Genomic DNA, 19,552 nt, shown 5'->3' on the forward strand with positions numbered 1-19,552 from the left:
CAAACATCATGACAAGACAAACAAGTTGTGTTAAAAGGTTTTGATTTTTTGTGTAATTGTAAAAGTTAGAACATGTGTTTTTCTAAACGTTTTTGAAAATTGCAACAAAATAGGAAAAGCATGTCAAAACAGAAAAATATGATTTTTTTTCAGTTTAACACAGCAAACACATAGCATCTTGCGGTCACCAAGGTTAGCAAGATACATTACTCAATCACACAAATAAGACAACCAAAGAGCGACAGCGTCTGATATTAGATCAGGTTTGGTATGAATATCCTTTTGTGGATGCACTGTTGTTAATCCCCACGTATCAATAATTGTCAAATATTCCAAGTCTGACAACATACCGAGCATTATTTGATTAAATCGGTACAAATACCATTCTGTTGGACGAAACGGACTGGGCACCGTGTATCTTATTCCCAAGCGAACGAAAACATTGACGTTATGATTTCGTCGCTTCAATCGATTTAGGGCGTTTTTAATGGCCGAAAGACGTTCTATAAAAATCGACGGGTCGTAATAATCAAAATGGGCACCGATATTAAACACTACACCAACATTGCCTTGTTTTGTTATATTGTCCAAAGTGTTCACAATGTAAGGTTTGACACGGGGTGGTCCCGGGTTTTGCAAAGGAAGCCCGTGTGCTCTGTACTTGATTGTGATGTTTTTCAGTTTATTTTTACCATTTTGTGGTTGTGACCAAAGAGCGCTTCTGTCTGCATCATCTGTCAATTTAAGTTTTTCAAGCAATATCAGGTACCACTGGCGCATTGTAGAGTCCCCGATGATGTAAACAACTTTGTTAGCCAGGCACTTATCAGCAACGGTCAAATCACGATGCGTGTTTTTGCATTCCAATGAATTCCACTTTCCATTGCGATAAAATCCGCTAGGAACCAACGATTCATTTACTTGCTTTCGGTTGATCGTTTTACATTGTTGCAAGTTTTGAGCAAATGACAATTTGCTTGACTCAGTTTTGAGCAAAACTTTATTTTTGATCGCAATTTCTCTGTTGAGTTTTGTGTTAAACAGCTCCTTGCACTCTGGGTGTTGTAGTTTTGCCTCAGTTCTTTGGTACCATTGCATTTCTTTGGGGCATATTTCGTTAGTAGGGCGATAACAAAACCATGTTGTTCCAAACGATTGGTTTGAAAAATCACAGAACAGTTTATCATTTTTCCTGTAAAAAACAAGTAAATATTAGTTGTCAAAATCAAAAAGCAATATCTGACTTACCTTAGTTTTATGTCACACTCTTCCTTGGTGCCAGACGGATACGTTCCAATAAACAACAAGGGGTTTATTGAACTTGCTTGCATGATCAGGTCGATGACAGCTTCACTGGAATGTACAAGCTCCACTTCTAATTTACTTAAACCGAGCCATGGTATCACGGTTCGCCAAGTATATTTACCATTTCCATGATCATAAATGGACACAGGCACTCCGTCGCCCGTTTTCAATCCTTGCGAATTTAAACGAGCAAGTCTGTTTTGGAAGCAAAATGTCGTTTTAAAAATATTATATTTGCAGCAATACCTGATAGAAATCTTTTTTTATTGCACTTGTCCAGGATATACAATCCACAACCATGACCGCCTTAAAAAGCACAAATGTGGCATTGTGTGTAGTTCGGCCCAAGTCGAGCTTATATCAAGCTGAATCCCGAAGACAATAAATCAAAAATTAGGTATATGCTTGTGTACGTTTAAGTTGTCCGTATTCTTTTGTATTCGTATTCTTATGTGTTAGTGGCCCTGCTCTTTTATACATTCGGAAACCGAGAAAGACGGGTCCGGATTCGTTTTCTTATGTGTTAGTAGTTCTCTTCTTTTATGCTTTCGGAAAACGAGGAATGCGACCTTTCTTTTCTGACCTACTAAGAGGGGCGGAGTGCTTGGCAGCATTTTCTTATGCTTTGGCGATTACAAGATTACCAATACACTGACGTGTGAGACTTTGATAAGCAATGGATTCGCAAACAGCGGATAGCGACACGAATATGGGTTCAATCAAATAAGAAAAGAATTTCTCTATGGCTGGTAAAAATGTGATGTTAACATGAAAATTTAATTGCAAAGCGGTAAAGTTAGAACCGATTTAGGTTTTAAACAGACCTAAAACAGACCGATGTTTACGACATTTCAAATACCTTGCTCTAAAATAATCCCCTCCGTAAGTTTTGTTTGCTCCGTAAAAATCCCTTGCCTGCATCTGTCCGATAACTTCCTCACCGACACGGTATGTTTTTTTGTTTGCAGTGTATATCAGCACTTTTGTTGGGTCGGTGGAATATTTCAGCTTCCAGTTTTGTTCAATATAACCCGACTCAATTTGTTCTAGAAGATGTTTAATTTCAGGCATATATTTTCTCCATTGGAAACTTCCAAATTTTGCGTTTAATTGTCGATCGTCATGTTTGGTCAAAAATCTCGGAATTGATGTTTCAGAATATTCGTAAAGAAACACAGTTATTACTAGGGTTATAACAACAAGAAATATGACAGCAAGTTCTTTCATACTGCAATAAGCCTGCGAAAACAAAAAATCAGTAAATGAACATTTGCAGTGTTTCAGTTAAAAGTCAATGTTTAACCATTGTCTTTGCGCCCCGATGTCGTGACGATATCCGACGTAGCAGTGTTCGGCCACCCTAACGGTTTTATAAACTGTCTCTATACCAAAATAAAAATGGCAATTAGTGACAACGACATATCTATACCGTACGGAATAGGCGTGGAACATTGAAACATTTTGACACACTTTTTGTCTATAATTCATAGGCCACATAAACACCGAATGCCAATGTAAACAATACACCGAATGCCAATGTATTGTACTCATTTCTAAGAACAATCCGTGTTGTTTAATTGTGTGCTTTTTGGTCTTTTCGGTAATTTATTGTACCCCAGACGTTCGCCATCATGATTTGTGACCAAGTATATAGTATGAATTAAAATTTCTTTCCAACCAAAGGCTTGCTGTATATCTTTACCCAGGATTTTCTTTAAAACGTTCTTGTAACAAAATAGTCTTTAAAATGTAGTAATTGACACAGTAATTTGTTGTCTCCAGAAATAAATTTCACATTTTTTTGCGTAAAAAATATTGACCTGTTGTGGAAACAACTTCTTTCCGCAATACGATCAGTAACGCATTTTTCTTGTTTCTTTAATTGTTAATTTTAAGAGAAGTGATAACAGAATTGAAAACAGGCCCTGAAATTGGATTTGGACCGAACCAGAATCGTTTTTGAGAAGCCCGTTTAGGCCCGAAAGTTTGATTGACAGGCCTATACATTGAAGCCTCAGGAAAGACCAAGACACCAGTGAAAATAGACAACAATAGACAAATTGGTCTTTATTGAACAAGGCGTTTTGGGACTGTTTGACATTAGATCGGGTCCAGCAACTAGCTACTTAGCTACTTAAATTTGTTCTAAAAAATACTGACACAGAGTGTAAAGTCAGGCCCGAATCAGGCCCGTTTTTTTTTGAAGAAACCTAAGCCCGAACCCGGCACAAAAAGTCCGGCCCGACCTTCAACTCTGAGTGATAGTAAGTAACAAAAATTACACACGACTTAATTGATTTCTACATTCTAGGCAAATCTAAACGAATAGCAATGTGATTTCATGCTAAAAACAGAGTTTGATATTTTTGCAATAAGTTTTGGTAACTTTTTACTTGACTTAGTTGTTGGTTGTAACGTAGTCGCCCATGAGTAATGTTTACCGATGCATGGGTGTCGAGTTTGACGGATGTCACCAGAAGGACTTTTATTTGTTTATGGCCTGGAGAAAATTTTTTTGTTGATGCCCTGGAGAAGAGAAAAGCCGAGCCGAGCCGAGCCGAGCCGAGCCGAGCCGAGCCGAGCCGAGCCGAGCCGAGCCGAGCCGAGCCGAGCCGAGCCGAGCCGAGCCGAGCCGAGCCGAGCCGAGCCGAGCCGAGCCGAGCCGAGCCGAGCCGAGCCGAGCCGAGCCGAGCCGAGCCGAGCCGAGCCGAGCCGAGCCGAGCCGAGCCGAGCCGAGCCGAGCCGAGCCGAGCCGAGCCGAGCCGAGCCGAGCCGAGCCGAGCCGAGCCGAGCCGAGCCGAGCCGAGCCGAGCCGAGCCGAGCCGAGCCGAGCCGAGCCGAGCCGAGCCGAGCCGAGCCGAGCCGAGCCGAGCCGAGCCGAGCCGAGCCGAGCCGAGCCGAGCCGAGCCGAGCCGGTTTTAGAAAACTTTGCACGTCATACATCATTTTAATATTTGTTGCAAGCCTTACAAGTTTAGCCACATTCGATTCTGCCTCACTTCATGCCTTTGCCCTGCAAAGAGCCCCAAACATACCAGCCTGACCGCAAGCTCAAGTTTTACTTATTGGCTATTTTACCTCTCCCACAGCCACAAGTAAGGCCGAAAATTAAATGTGCTTTTTTAAATATCTTGTTTTCTAGCCGAGCCGAGCCGAGCCGAGCCGAGCCGAGCCGAGCCGAGCCGAGCCGAGCCGAGCCGAGCCGAGCCGAGCCGAGCCGAGCCGAGCCGAGCCGAGCCGAGCCGAGCCGAGCCGAGCCGAGCCGAAACTGACAGTTTGTAGAATATGCCATTTTGAGCCACAAACTCTTAAATATGTAGATTTTGCAACAACGGCCAACTTGAATGTGACTTGTACAGTTTTACCTCGTATAGCATATAATTTCTGCAAACTTTTTAATTGCCCTGTTTAAACTCATAGCTTCTAAATTTATCACACTGTATGTGCAATGGCAATATGTGCTAAATCACACTTCTAGTTTTATTGAAGAACCACAATCCGTTTTTCGACAGTTATGTTTAGTTTGTAAACTAAGGGTTTGTCGGTCTTTGATTATTTGTGTTGGTGGTGGTGTAAGTTTCTCCGGTTTTAGAAAACTTTGCACGTCATACATCATTTTAATATTTGTTGCAAGCCTTACAAGTTTAGCCACATTCGATTCTGCCTCACTTCATGCCTTTGCCCTGCAAAGAGCCCCAAACATACCAGCCTGACCGCAAGCTCAAGTTTTACTTATTGGCTATTTTACCTCTCCCACAGCCACAAGTAAGGCCGAAAATTAAATGTGCTTTTTTAAATATCTTGTTTTCTAGAAATCGTGGCAAGGTATGCTATTCCCAAAGTCACAATACTTACCAAATGAGCTCATTTTCACCAATTTTCAACGCATTACTTTCGTTTCCTACTAAAGTTCGGTGATACAAGAACGCTGTCCAAAGTAATCGAACTTCAGTCGTCCCTTTTCTCTTTAAAGACGACAGGTCGTGGAAATTTTAGTGTTGTTTTGCGCCGTGGTTCACAAACGGTAGTCTAGGCTATTTACCATCAGCTTTTGCGTGGAGCTCCGGGTGTGTATTGTTTCGAGAATTAATTGGTAAAGTTTGTCGTATTAAGAAAACTATGTGCGTGCTCTGCGTCAATAGTTGTGTAAGATCAGCCATTTCTAGTTCTGCGTCATTCAAGCCTTAGTGCCCCAACCAAAAATCGTCTTTCGCCCTCATGTATTGTTTAAACTTAAACGCAAGCACGCCACAACGCAACGAAAACACTCGCGATAACGAATGATTGGGCCTCTAATCTTCGAGCAGGTGCCTGTAGCACGCTGGAAGCATCACACATGTTTTGATGTTAATTGTGTTGCCCCGTTGGTGAATATTCCATGACTAAAGAACCAGTCTTTTCCTTTTAAGGACTATAGTCAGGCTCCTGGGCCACAACAGACGCCGCATTGTAATCAATACGGTGGCCTTGTGATACCGCGTGTTTGGAAAGGGTCGTCTTCTTCGCCATTGGCAACATTCCCTTGATGTTCTTTACGGAGGGTGTTGAGTGACCTTCCAGTTTACCCGATATTAACGGAAACTCGGCGCAGGGAATAGAATATACAACGCCTCATCGGTCAAAGGTATTGATGAGATTTTTCGGGTGACTCATTAGCTTGCGGAAAGTGTTGGCTAGTTGGACGCCAACCGCTATGCCGAAGTCACGCAACATACGCCGTAAAATATCCGTCAGTTTCGGCATGTACGGAAGTATCACAAAACCCTCCGTTTTTGGGTGGGTCACATGTCAGGGGAAAGTTGCCCGTCGATCGCGGAGAATACAGTTGGGGTAGCCGTTAAATTTCAAGGCTTTGCGAACCTTTGCCAGTTCCGCCTCGCAGTCGTCGCTACGAGCGTCGTACCTGATCTTTTAATAAACGAACCACACCTTTTTTCTGGTATGTGGGGTGATGAAATCGAAAATTGAGATACCTGCCGGTACTCGTTGGCTTGTGGTACACTCTCGTATACAAGACAACGTCATTGGTACTTGTGACTTAAGCGTCTGAAAATGGAAGACAGTTTACCGATTGGAGTTCCTTGGTAAACCGAAAGCCTGGCCGCGCCTCGTTGAGATGCCGCAGAAATGCCTTAACCTGTTTCTTGAACCTGCTGGTAAAAGCTTCCCATGAATGATAAAAAGGATAGCCAGTGATTCTCAAACTGTGGTGCGCGCACGACTAGTGGTACAGCGAAACTTTTCAGGTGGTACGCGAGTAGCTATTTGTGATACCTAGTTTAAGTCCGATCTAAACTCAGCCGATTAATCCTGGTTTGGGCGAAACTCGTGTTTTAGACATTCTTTTGAAATTGCCAATTATGCTATCCAGGTCGAGAAAAAAAACTAATTTCATGGTCTATCTATTCAAACAGGGTTTAGGTCAATTGTTCCCAACCGGGGGTTCGCGGACTCTAAAGGCTTCCAAGTTGTCAGGTGGTACGCGATCCGTATAAGTTTGAGAACCACTGCCATAAAGAAAAGCTATCCAAGATGGTTTGGGTAGACATGAAAGACAACCGCCCCCAACAAAGTCATGTGGTTCTCAACCATTTTTATTGTCGGGGCCAAACGGTAGTTTTTTAAGTGTGTATAGAGCCACAGAAACAATTTGAACAAAGAATGCAGCAAACAACAAGAATCTAAATAGCTACTTTTTGTCAATGACACTTCTCTGCAGAAAGCTAACTGAAACATGCTGGGTGGTAAACTTTATAATTCCATCAACTGCAAGAAGGCATCCCTCTGCGACCAATTGTTTCATTTGTCGGTACTCCGACCTACAATCTTGCGAAGTACCTGGCAAAAGTTATTTTTCCGCTAGTGGGCAATACAGAACAGACTGTTTCGAACTCGTCGAAGTTTGTTTTAAGAGATAACACAATCGCTTTCTTTGTCCAATTATGGAGTATTAAGTAAGTCTTTATGGAGTAATTTGGGACGTGTATTTTTAACAAAGACAAGTGCAGTTTGCACAGCCATAGTTTCAGCAATCGTTCTTTTTTCTCTGGCACGTTTATCGCTTGCAAAAAGATGACTCTTTATAGACAAGCAGCAGAAGTAAACAGCGAACGTCAGAAACTTTTGGGGTCTGACACACAAGAGTATATGTGATGTGAGGCAGATACACAGTTGAAAGCAGAGTTGTAAGGCGAACCGGGTTAGGGTTCGGGATCGGTCGGGTTTGAGCCGAGTTTGGGCTTAGGTTTTTTTCAAAAAAAACGGGCTTGATTCGGGTCTGACTTTACACTTTGTGCCAGTATTTTTTGGATAAATTTAACTAGCTAAGTAACCAGTTGCTGGACCTGAACTAACGCCAAACATTGCCTTGTTCAAGACCAAACCCTAAAATGCCTTGTTCAAGACCAATTGTAAATTGCGTTTGTTGTCTTGTCTTTCCTGAGACTACAGTACATAGGCCTGTCAATCGAACCTTCGGGCTTAAACGGGCTTCTCAAAAACGATTCTCGTTCGGGCCGGGTTCGGGTTTGAAGTTCAGGTCTGTCTACAACTTTGGTTGAATGGTTTACGTTGTTACAAAGTACACTTAGATTTTTTTACGGGCTTCCTAGACCAGCGAATCTCAACTGCGGCTCCCAGGGCGGCATTATCGCTTGCAAAAAAGCGACCCTATATCAACAGGAAGCAGAAGATAACGGCAAACATCAGGAACTTTTGGGGTCTGGTACCGAAAAGTAGAAGAATCCTTAAATAAGTTTATTTCACACAAACGTGATAATGCCGCCCTGAAAGCCGCAGTTGAGAATCGCTGGTCTAGGAAGTCCAAAAATAACAAATCGAAATGTATTTTGTAACTGTTGTGATTTGTGCCTACTGCAGGAATGTGATTGGTGCGTTTGCAATTACTTCATGAGCCTATAAAAGGCTGTTCAGTTACTACGTTATTATTCTATTATAGTGATTTCGAATGAATACAACCTAAGTTACAACAAGCAAACGGTGCTTATTTGGACTCTGTAAAGAAGCAAGGCGCAAACGTGATTAAAAACACAACAGTAACAACTTGACCAGAACCAGAGTTGTAAACGGGCCTCGAATTCGAGCCCAAACCCGGCCCGAACCCGGAAGTCTCAGGAAAAACAAAACAACAAACACAATAGACAATTGGTCTTGAACAAGGTGTTTTGTGGCTGTCTGGCATTAGTTCAGGTCCAGAAACTGGTTACTTAGCTAGTTGAATTTATTCAAAAAAATACCTTTCCTACTACGTAAGAATCCTTAAGTTTGTTTCTCTCTGCTGTGTATTCGAAAATTAGTGTTAAGTTCTGTTGGGACCGCATGTGTTTCGTTATATTGCTGTTTTGTTAACTTTTAGAGCATTCGAAAGGTAACTGATTTTATACTGCTTGTCATTGTATAAAAAGCCTAAATTGACACGAAAGTGCGGTTATGTTAGTATTACAAGGTAAGTGGTATTGTTTAATTCTGCTTTAAAGTTGTACGGTTTTCCGTATATTTAAAGCATACAAATTATGTGTGTAGAATCCAGTTTTCCCAAAAGTGTCTTACTCTTGTGTGTCTGACCCCCCAAGTTCCTGACGTTCGCCGTTTTCTTCTGCTGTTTGTTTATAAAGCGTCATCTTTTTGCAAGCGATTAACGTGCCAGAGAAAAAAGAACGACTGCTGAAACTATCGCTGTGCAAACTGCACTTGTTTTTGTTAAAAATACACGTCCCAAATTACTTCATAAAGACTTATAAAAACTATCTAAGATGGTTTGGGTAGACATGAAAGACAACCGCCCCCAACAAAGCCATGTGGTTCTCAACCTTTTTTATTGTCGGGGCCAAAAGGTGGTTTTTTAAGTGTGTAAGGAGCCACAAAAACAATTTAAACAAATGCAGCAAACAACAAGAATCTAAATAGCTACTTCTTGTCAGTAACACATCTCTGCATAAAGCTAACTGAAATATGCTGCATTGTAAACTTTTAAATTCCATCAACTGCATAGTACGGACGGCTTCGCCCCGCGAACCTTCGGCTTACCAAACATCCACAAAAAAAGCATCCTTTTGCGACCAATTGTTTCGTTTGTCAGTATTCCAACCTACAATTTTGCTAAGTACCTGGCAAAAGTTATTTCCCCACTCGTTGGCAATACAGAATGGAGTGTTTCGGAATCGTTGAAGTTTGTTCAAGAGACAACACAATCGCCTTCCCTGTCCAACGAAGAGGCAATTGTTTCGTATGACGTCGTGTCACTTTTTACAGATGTGCCAGTAGAAATGGCGATGGACATAGCGTCATCCAGGATTTTGAACGCTTATAGCCACAAAGACAGAACACCATGACCCCCCTTTGATATTGTGGACGGTTTGCGGATTCGCTTAGTTTAGAGCAATCCTTTTTAAGATTCAGGGTAAGCTTTTACCAGAAGGTTCAAAGCACAGTGATGGGTTCCCCGGTCTCTGTAATTAACGCAAACATGACAATGGAAGCGCTTGAGGAAAAAGCCTTATCAACATTTGCCAACCCACCAAGTTTCTCGCGGAGATATGTTGAAGACATATTTTGTGTCATTGCTAAGAAACAGGTTAAGGTATTTCTATGGCATCTCAACGAGGCGCGGCCAGGCTTTCGGTTTACCATGGAACTCCAATCGGTAAACTGTCTTCCATTTTTAGACGTTCAAGTCACAAGTACCGATGACGGTATCTTGTACTTGAGAGTGTACCACAAGCCAACGAGTACCGACAAGTATCTCAATTTTCGATCCCATCACCCGACATACCAGAAAAGAGGTGTGGTTCGTTCCTTAAAAGATCAGGCAGGACGCTTGTGCACTCATAGCGACCGCTACGAGGCGGAACTGACAAAGGTTCGTAAAGCCTTGAAATTTAACGGCTACCCCAACTAGATTCTCCGCGATCGACGGGCAACTTTCCCCTGACAGGTGACCCATCCAAAAACAGAGGGTTTTGTGGCACTTCCGTACATACCGAAACTGACGGATATTTTACGGCGTATGTTGCGTGACTTCGGCATAGCGGTTAGCGTCCAACCTGCCAACACTATCCTCAAGCTACTGAATCACCCGAAATATCCCATCAATTCCCTTGACCAACGAGGTGATCTATTCCCTGCGCCCAGTGTCCGTTAATATATATCGGGGAGACTGAACATTAACGGGATGTTGTCAGCAGCGACGCGAAGAAGCCGGCCCTTTCCAATCAAGCGGTATCACAAGGCCATCGTATTGATTTCAATGATGCGTCTTTTGTGGCCCGGGAGCCTGACAACAGGAAAAGACTATTTCATGAGTCATGGAATATTCACCAACGGGGCAACACAATTAACATCAAAACAGACGTGATGCTTTCAGCGTGCTACAGGCACCTGCTCAAAGATAAGAGGCCCAATCATTCGGCGTGTTATCTTTACAGAGAAAAAAAGGGACCACTAAAGTTGGATTACTTTGCATCACCGAACTTTAATAGGAAACGAAATTATTTTACTAAAAATTAAACGACAAAAGTTAGGGAACGATTGCTCAAATCCCAAGTATCGCTTTAATGCTGCGTAAAGACTTCATTATTAGCAAATAAACCCAATGAAAATTGTGCATATGTGGCAAATAGTAATCGAATGCATTTCGTGTGTATTCCATTGTTAGTTGAGGTAATTGTCACCACTGTACCACAAAATTAGAAACCACGTTTTAAAAATGCGTTGAAAATTGGTCAAATTTAAGCTCACGACATTTGGTAAGTATTGTGGCTTTGGAAATAGCATACCACGATTTGTAGAAAACAAGATATTTGAAAAAGCTCATTTAATTTTCGGCGCTGCTTGTGGCAGTAGGAGAGGTAAAAATAGGTAATGCGTGAAACTTGAGCTTGCGGTCAGACTGGAACGTTTCGGTCTCGTTGCAGGGCAATAAAGCGTAAAGGGAGGCAGAATCGAAGATGGCTGAACATGTAAGGCTTGCAACAAATAATACAAAGATGTATAACGTGCAAAGTTTTCTAAAACCGGGGAAACTTACACCACCACCAACACAAATGATTCTAGGCCGACAAAGGTTTATAAACTAAAGGCAAAGTTTTTTATATATTCAATTCAAAAACATATAACTGTCGAATTGTAGTTCTTCAACAAAACTATTTTTATTTTTAACAAAACTATGCATTTTGCAAAATAACTATGATAAATTTAGGTTCTATGAGTTTAAACAGGGCAATAAAAAAGTTTGCAGAAATTACATGCTACACGAGGTACAAACTACACAAGTCGCATTCAATTCGGCCATTGTTTGCAAAATTTAAGCTTAATTATTCTAGGTGCTACATGGTAAAACTTAACAATCAACACGGCCAAAGTGAACTGTCTAATTTTTATTTTGTTAAAAAAATTCACCCATTTTAGGGGGCCAGTGAGGAAAATATTGGGGCTGCAGGGTGAAACACAACAAATCGACACCTATAAATGGCAAATTTTTACCAGTATGAAGAGAGAAACTGTAGAGTTTACATATTCCAGAAAAAGCACAAATAAAACATAACTACAAAAGTCAAAACTTTACTCTTTCAAATGTTGTTTTAGTATTTTAGTATTGTGTTTAATGTGTTGTTTTAAATATTTCACTTATGCGTTCACGTTCCAGCTATTTTATTTTATTCCGCAACAATTTTATGATAAAAATTAAAAATCAATCCCATTCAACTCCGCTCGTTTTCATCAAATCATAGAGTTACTGTTGGGGACCGCACATAAGCACACGTTTTGACTAGACATGTACCTTGCGTTCGCACAAAATGAGCTTATTACAGCTGAGCAACCAAATGCTTATGTGTAGGCCTACTAGTTCTGTATCTTTAGACAATTGGCGACTTTCATTAACTGTTATCTTTGTGTTCAGAATGGGCACTCCTGTATTAGATATAAATAGGGCTGTTACCAAACAAATAATTATTTGATTATTTGAAATTTTTTATTATTTGAAAATTTATCAAATTATTTTTTACTCATTTCAAATAATCAAATAATATTTTCCTATGCAGGTAACCTCGATATATGTGCTAAATCAATTTACTTGAACACATTGGTGACATTTTTATAAAATTGCGGTTACACAGAAGCACTGCAATATATGTTTTTAGCCTTATGTCTTAAACTCGTCTGTGATCTAGGTCAAATAAATCCTGAATGTTGTAGTGAAGGTGGAAATCTAGTGAGGAATTTATTTAGTGGACTGTATGTCCTGCAACTCTAAAAGGGAATAGCAAAACGACCAGTCTGTAAGTCAAAAAGTTTGAACACTACTGTTCTTGGCTTGGGAAATATGCGACCTAAACGAGTGTCGATAAACCTATTGGTGGTCTTTATGAACAAAAAGTTTCCCCACCCCTGCGCTAGCGCGTTTGTATAGCAAAGTAAACGCTTAAAAGCAAATACTTGTTTTTGACATGTACTGCGTTCGCTTAAACCAGGCGTCACCAAACTGCGGCCCGCCAGGTCCAGCCCGCGAGGTCATTTCATCCGGCCCGCGACCGATTTTTTTGGTTTGCAAATTTATACTTATAACTTTGCAACATTCAAAAAATAATTTACTCTCTGCGAAAGTTTTTCAGCAACGACATGTGGAATTATTTTTATTAAATTTGACCACAGACCTCACCTATTCTGAAAAGGGAAATGAGCTAAATAAAAATCACTGCCAAAAAACTGCAGCTAAGACACAATAAACGTTGTTCAATACATTTGTCTAAACAAAAGATACATGAAGTATCTAAAGCAAAACCCAAGCAAGAGCTGCACCTAACCTACAGCTGCCGTAAAATGACTTGGGACCTACCAAAATTTTACACGTTTTGAGGTGTGTTGAGCATCACACCTTATCAACCTAATTATTTCACTTAATGGTTTATGATTCACAATAAGTGGGCCATTTAGAACATTATAAAGTAGGCTACAAGGTGTAAAATGAAAAGTTTACTGACAGTGCAACCTCTACAACACGACAATGCAGTTTGTAAACAATTTTTACAAATTTTGACATATTGTAAATATTTTGACAAATTTTTGACTTAGGGTTACAACGTACAGGAATCATCCTAAGCCAGTGTTTTACATCACAGACAAGACTACAGCAAGTTTTAATTGTTTGCGAACAATTGTCTTCTTTGATCACTTGTGACGTAATACACGAACATTACTCTTAAGATAAGACTAACTACAAAAATCAACAGTCGCATCACCCCACTTCGAATACTATTGTAGAAAGATCTCTTGGCGGTACGATAAAAATCGCTTCGCGGGATGAGTTTGGAAAGACTACGCTAAGGCTTGTAAACTACTTATCCGACCCGCGGTTAAAAAAGTTTGGTGATCCCTGGCTTGAACCAAACGACAAGTACAGCACAATGCCAGCGAAAGAAAGTTTTTGCAAAAAGCAGCGACTCCGTTACGTGAAAATTAAGCAAAAATGATTACGAATGGCACAGTAAAGTTCTGCTGTTGTTTGGTTAAAGCCAACTGAACAGGTTATCTCAGTGGTTCTCACGCAACCAGGGCCCATGGCCCACCAGGTGTGCCACGAACAGAAACACCCGCTAAAAGCCAACACTATTCCCTAATTTAATCGACTGTTTCACATACTATTTGTCTATATTGAGGTTTTTGACGATTACGGATTCTTGTTTACTCTATTCGATCAGTTTATAGCCGAAATTAGTACCGAATTCCAACACGAGATTGCCATTTACATTTTTACGGGCGGCCACAGGTCCTATAGGGTTACTTGAAGGGGGCCACTAGGCCCAAAAGTTACTTTGGGGGGCACGGCCCACGAAAGGTTGAGAACAACTGGGTTATCTGGTAAAAATTTTCCCTTTTTTGTTGGTATCAGGTCTTTGAAAATGTTGACTCAAGTCAGACTCGAGACTCCATCACTGCTAATTTGTATAAAACAAGGTATAACTGCCTTGACGTTAAACTTCCCAAGGTACGTACAGACCAATTAAAAATGCTAATACAAAAGCAAACAGCAAATTAAACGTCTTCACACACACGACTGTTGCTGTATGAACGTTGCAAATATGGTCCAAAGAAGTACCTCGCTTATTAACAAAGTTGTGACCAAAATAAATATGTGTAACAAATGCTATTATAACGTTAAGAAAACTCACCAGCACTGTGTAGTCAGCACAAATGTGCACTTAGCACCATGACCTATGCTTGTCCAATTTACAAGGTATATGCCGATTCACACCACTACTTACACGACTTACACTGCAATAAATGTTACCGTTGACATTGCTAATTCTTACCAAACAACGGACACAACTGTGGCACAAAAAAGAACATCAAAACGAGATCTCGCTACAATTCGCGCATGCACCCAGGTAAGATTCATAAAATTTGTTGCATAGAGTTGCACTACTAAAAAATCAAAATCCACATTCGTCAATCAGCATCAGCATTTTTTCAGTTTTAAGCATTTTTTTAAAGAACATACACTTTTGACCCTGCAATTTTTAACCTAATAATTATGGACCGCCTAGACCAGGGGTGGGCAAACTACGGCCCGCGGGCCGCATGCGGCCCGACAAAGGAATTAATGCGGCCCGCCAAATGTTAGTAGATTTTAAAGGGAAAGCCGAACAACGCTAAATAATATTAGCACAGGCGGAGAGTTTTAAAAATACCAGAGTGCGACTTGCCGATACCTATACCATATATATACATTATCTGTACCTGTACATATACTTTGGGACTGAACACAAATACTTTTTACGTGCTTTAGCCAGTGGCGTAGGCAGCCGAAAATTTTGGAAGGGGCCAAATAAATTTTGTCGCCTACCCTTTATTCCCTAACGATAGGCGTAGGGCGTGTTTTTATCAAACAAGTGATTTTACAAACTGGGGTTCGACTGCACAGTCAAACGCTTGAATTACTTTTTTCATGTCTGCATTAATATCTTAATCACAAACATTACTGCCAAGCAGGGGAGGCTCGTGCGAGGGGGCTGCGGAGCTGCAGCACCCCCAGTATTTTTACTTGACATTCCTATTCCAAGTTGTTGTACAAAACAATCTTTACATATAGTTTTTATGTTTGATCAGTGTATACTAAGAATAACTTTTATGGCATTAATCGGCATTTTATTAAAATAAAGTTAATAAAAAATTTGTATTATTTAAAAAAATTTTTTTTTTTTAAATAATAAGTTATCTATGGCGGAGCTGCAGCTCCAGTTTCGTGACGTTTCATGACGTTTTCAGTTGTGCGCATGCGCACTTGGAAAAGCTACATGCCGGGCGAAATAGGCGAGAGGGGGCTGTGGCTCGCGCAGCCCCTCCCGTGACGTAGCGCTAGTTGTGTTGTCTGCTGCGCGTCAGTGAGCTCCAAAGCCAAACCCGTGTACTGTGTTTTTAAGTTTGACAATGAGTGCAGTTAAATAATTATTTTGCTATCATTAAATTTATTGTTTGACTGTTAGTCGTGACTTTTTAAGATGACTGTAAGTGGGTTTCAGTTTTTACAGTTATCATTGAATTAAATAAGTGTATCTAACACCTTGAAAAAGAAAAAAAGGTCATCTAACACCTTTAAAAGTCACAATTAACCTTTATAATAAATAACTGAATTAAAAAGATTTATGAAAGTATGGGAAAAACATCTGCTACTCCAATGTCATGCAGGAATAAGCAACAACAAGAAATACTCAGTTTTAGTTCCTAATGCTACCAAAGAAAAATTAAATTTGTGACTGTGAAGTTAAATGCCTCACTGAAATTCAGGCAATATCAAATGCAGAACAAACAACTGCAAGCAACAGGAATTTTGAAATGAAGACAAAAAAAGAGTGAAGACAATTTAAAGTGTGGATTTCTTAACACACCATGTGGACAGTATTTGCAACCAAGTGCAATCATGTGTATTGATATAATGGACATGTACTGTTTGTCTAAACAGTAGCTGAAGCGTTTAAAGCGTGATCCAACACGTAAGTCGGAACGCATCCTCAATAAATTTGTGGGGAAATTGCATACACCGACGTGCAACAGTTTTCACAACGTGCAATAGTTTTCACCTGTTTCATCATTTTTAAAACAAATACGCATAGTTTTAGTTTGTCATTATCGACTTTGTAGCACATAAAGAAAAATATTTCACGCTCAATGTACAGATATAATGTACAAAGTATTGTCCAATATTCGGAATAAATTAAAAATTCATTCCGCGCCTAATATTTTACTATAAATTGGCAAAGATGTAGCCTACGAGTAGTTTGAGAAAGTAGTTTTAACTCGTTAAGCGATATTTATTGTTTCATTCCGTATTTGCCAACGAAATGACTTTTACGGATGCCTGTTCCCAATTGTCGCTCACACATAAACGTATTTGCAGTGTAATGTCCAATCTTGTGAATGAAATAAAGTTCATTCCGCGCCTAATATTTTTCTATAAAATGGCACAGGTGTACGTTAGAGCAAATAGTCTTAACTCGTTAAGCGATATTTATGGTTTTTCCTCATTTGCCAGCGAAGTGACCTTTGCCGATGCCTGTTCTCAATTGTCGCTTACACATCATCGATTCCGCCATTCGTTTTCCATCAATGACGTTTGTTTTAAAACACAACAATCGACACCTATAAATGGCGAAATTTTATTTCAAATCCAAAATTTTTGTGTCTAATTATCTTTTACGGCACTCGGTCAAATAACATCATTACACGTTTTTTCAAAAAAAAATTCGTTTAGAATTTCGTTTCGAAACGAAAAAGTATCATACGAAACGAAATTTCGTTTCAAAACGAAAGTCAAAACGAAATGAAAAAACTTTATGCATTTACATATTGGCTGAACGGTCGTAGTGCGCACAATCACAAAACAATCGTGAGCTACCGTTTTAGAACGCATATTATATGAAAGGTTTTGATAGGCTCCGCAAAAAAACTTTCTGAAGAGATTCCAATTTAAACAAAACAAAAAAACGATCCCGACCTAGTCGAACTTTATCCAAGGGCTATTTTCGAATCAAACATGATATGCCAGAAATATAGTGCGGTTAGCACAGAAGTTTTTGTTTAACGAGTACATATGATTTCCTAGTGTAATTCTAATAACAATGTTCAGTTGGATGAAGTTTGTAATTAACCTCCTAAACTTTTGCAATCTTCTAATTAAATTATATTTAAAATTGATCGGTATACCTTCTACATTATAGAGAGGTGCTAATGGAGAAATTTTATGGGTTAAACAGGCAAACTAATAAAATAAATAACTGTGAACTGAGACTTCTTTCTGGCGACTGGCACCATCAAATTTATTTCAATCTTTTAAACATTTTTGCTTTTATATCAGTTATTACGCATCTACACGATTATATTTATCAGTGTAAAATTTGTATCTGATTTTACGCAAAGCTGATGGTAAAACTCCAATCAACCCTTTCGGGAAGAAAATCCTTAATGAGGAGACTCAATCATCACTTGCATCACCAAATTGTGCTTGTTACTTTTGACAGTTTTCCTGCCACTATTTTACAAAAAAATTTGCTAACTTACTTGCCATACAACGCGAGCAAACATGTAAAATGGTTCTAAAGATATACTCTTTCGACGTCATTGACAGTAAATAAAATATTTTTTGGGACTTTAATTCAAATTCAAATGACGTGGCATGCTTGTTTGAAACCGGATGTTTGTGTGACTGTGATTGTCCCACGAAACTTGACGATATAAACCGAGCACTTGCCTTGGTTCTTACGTGTAACAAACCACCCAGAGTGTGAAAGTATTTTTCATCAATGTCTCAGGTTTTGGAAATTAGCTACAAACTCAAAAACTAAAAAAACTCAAGTTTTGTCGACGCGTCGACGCCAGCATACGTCCAAGGCTACAAAAAACTGCACCTTTACAAGTTTTCAATGTGATTTCAGTTAGGTCTAAAACAACTTATCTTTACACCTAAACAATTGCAAAATGCACAGTGATTGCACTGTAAACGTTTTAACTGTTCGAAGCCTTGAGTGAAAAGGGGCACAAACAAAACGCATTGCGGTTATTGTTCCAGCTCGCTGATGCAAATCGATGGAGCACAAGGGGTCAAACACACTGATCACTTTTTGTATTGTTAACTAAATGTGTTTTTTTGTGTAGAAAAAGTGGTAAAAAACTATGCGACTTTTCAAATCAAATGCTTGGAACTACGTGGCTTTGTTATCACCCGATCAACGAAACATGTCCAAAAGAAATGCTCAGGTAGCAAACAACTTAGGCAAAATTAAAACATTCTGAGGGAACAGACCTATTTAACACGACATTAAGCAGAGAAATCACGATCGAAAATGAAGTTTTATTTCTAAGTACATCAAGCGAAAAAAACATCTCCAAAAGCAACAATGTTAGACGATTAACTAAGGTTTACATGCCCTAGCGCCGTCTTTCCAAACTTAGCCCGTTAGGCGATTTTTTAGGTGCGTCAAGATATGGTCTTTCTACAATCCCATTCAAAAAAATGGTCATGGGACTGTTGAACTGTATAATTAGTCTCACCTTACGAGCTATACTTGTATTTTACGCCACAAGCGACAAATTAAGGCAGTAGTTTGCGCAACATTAACACTTGTAGTCTTGTCTGTGACCTAACAAACTGGCTTTTAATCAATCCTGGGCATTATAATCCTATGAAACTCAATAATATCAATTCTAAATATTCCCACAGAAAAAAAAATTGTAAGGAGTAGATTAACTTTTAATGTTACAAAGTTATTAATACAATTTGGCAACCTAAAAAATGTGGTCGCGGGTCGCATGAAATGACCTGTTTTGTTTATATAGCTGCCGTATAAATGTAAATGAAAGTCAAAAATGTTTACATTGTGTAGCAGACCAGCTATACAACTCTTTTGTCCGTTAACTGACCAAATTTGCTTCTACAAAAGCTGATCACCTGTTTTGGCGTGTTTGAGCGGTTTTTATTTGCCCAAAACGCCGGTTTATCTTATAAATGTACTAAATGCTCAATTTGCACCAAGGGCCTAAAAAGACCCACTTAGGTGCCTAAAGTGGTCAAATGGTGAATCTCATACGTCAAAAATCCACGCAGCTGGGATTTGCTAGAATTTTTTGGAGCAAAAAGTTATTGAGATGTAAAAAATAACATGGTCGAAAGTTTTTTTGGGATAAAGTGATCCAATTCTAAAGACCTTGTGCTACAAACTTTTAGTAAACTAGTTAT

At 39.6% G+C, this 19,552-nt stretch overlaps 2 protein-coding genes across 2 annotated transcripts; one reads left to right on the forward strand and one right to left on the reverse strand.

The window, feature by feature from the left end:
- Positions 1-210: 210 nt before the first annotated feature.
- On the reverse strand, positions 211-2,532 carry LOC145213126 (NXPE family member 3-like). Its single transcript, XM_080081362.1, has 3 exons — positions 2,165-2,532; positions 1,249-1,500; positions 211-1,192 (listed from the first exon to the last, which is right to left on the reverse strand). The coding sequence occupies exons 1-3, from the start codon at positions 2,530-2,532 to the stop codon at positions 211-213; spliced, it is 1,602 nt and encodes a 533-aa protein (XP_079937488.1).
- A 7,258-nt stretch (positions 2,533-9,790) lies between these two features.
- LOC145213127 (uncharacterized) lies at positions 9,791-10,222 on the forward strand. The gene has a single exon (XM_080081363.1). The coding sequence runs from the start codon at positions 9,791-9,793 to the stop codon at positions 10,220-10,222; it is 432 nt and encodes a 143-aa protein (XP_079937489.1).
- Positions 10,223-19,552: the final 9,330 nt, after the last annotated feature.

Source organism: Phallusia mammillata, chromosome 2 (assembly GCF_965637545.1).
Source record: "Phallusia mammillata chromosome 2, kaPhaMamm4.hap1.1, whole genome shotgun sequence".
Classification (NCBI taxonomy): Eukaryota; Metazoa; Chordata; class Ascidiacea; order Phlebobranchia; family Ascidiidae; genus Phallusia; species Phallusia mammillata.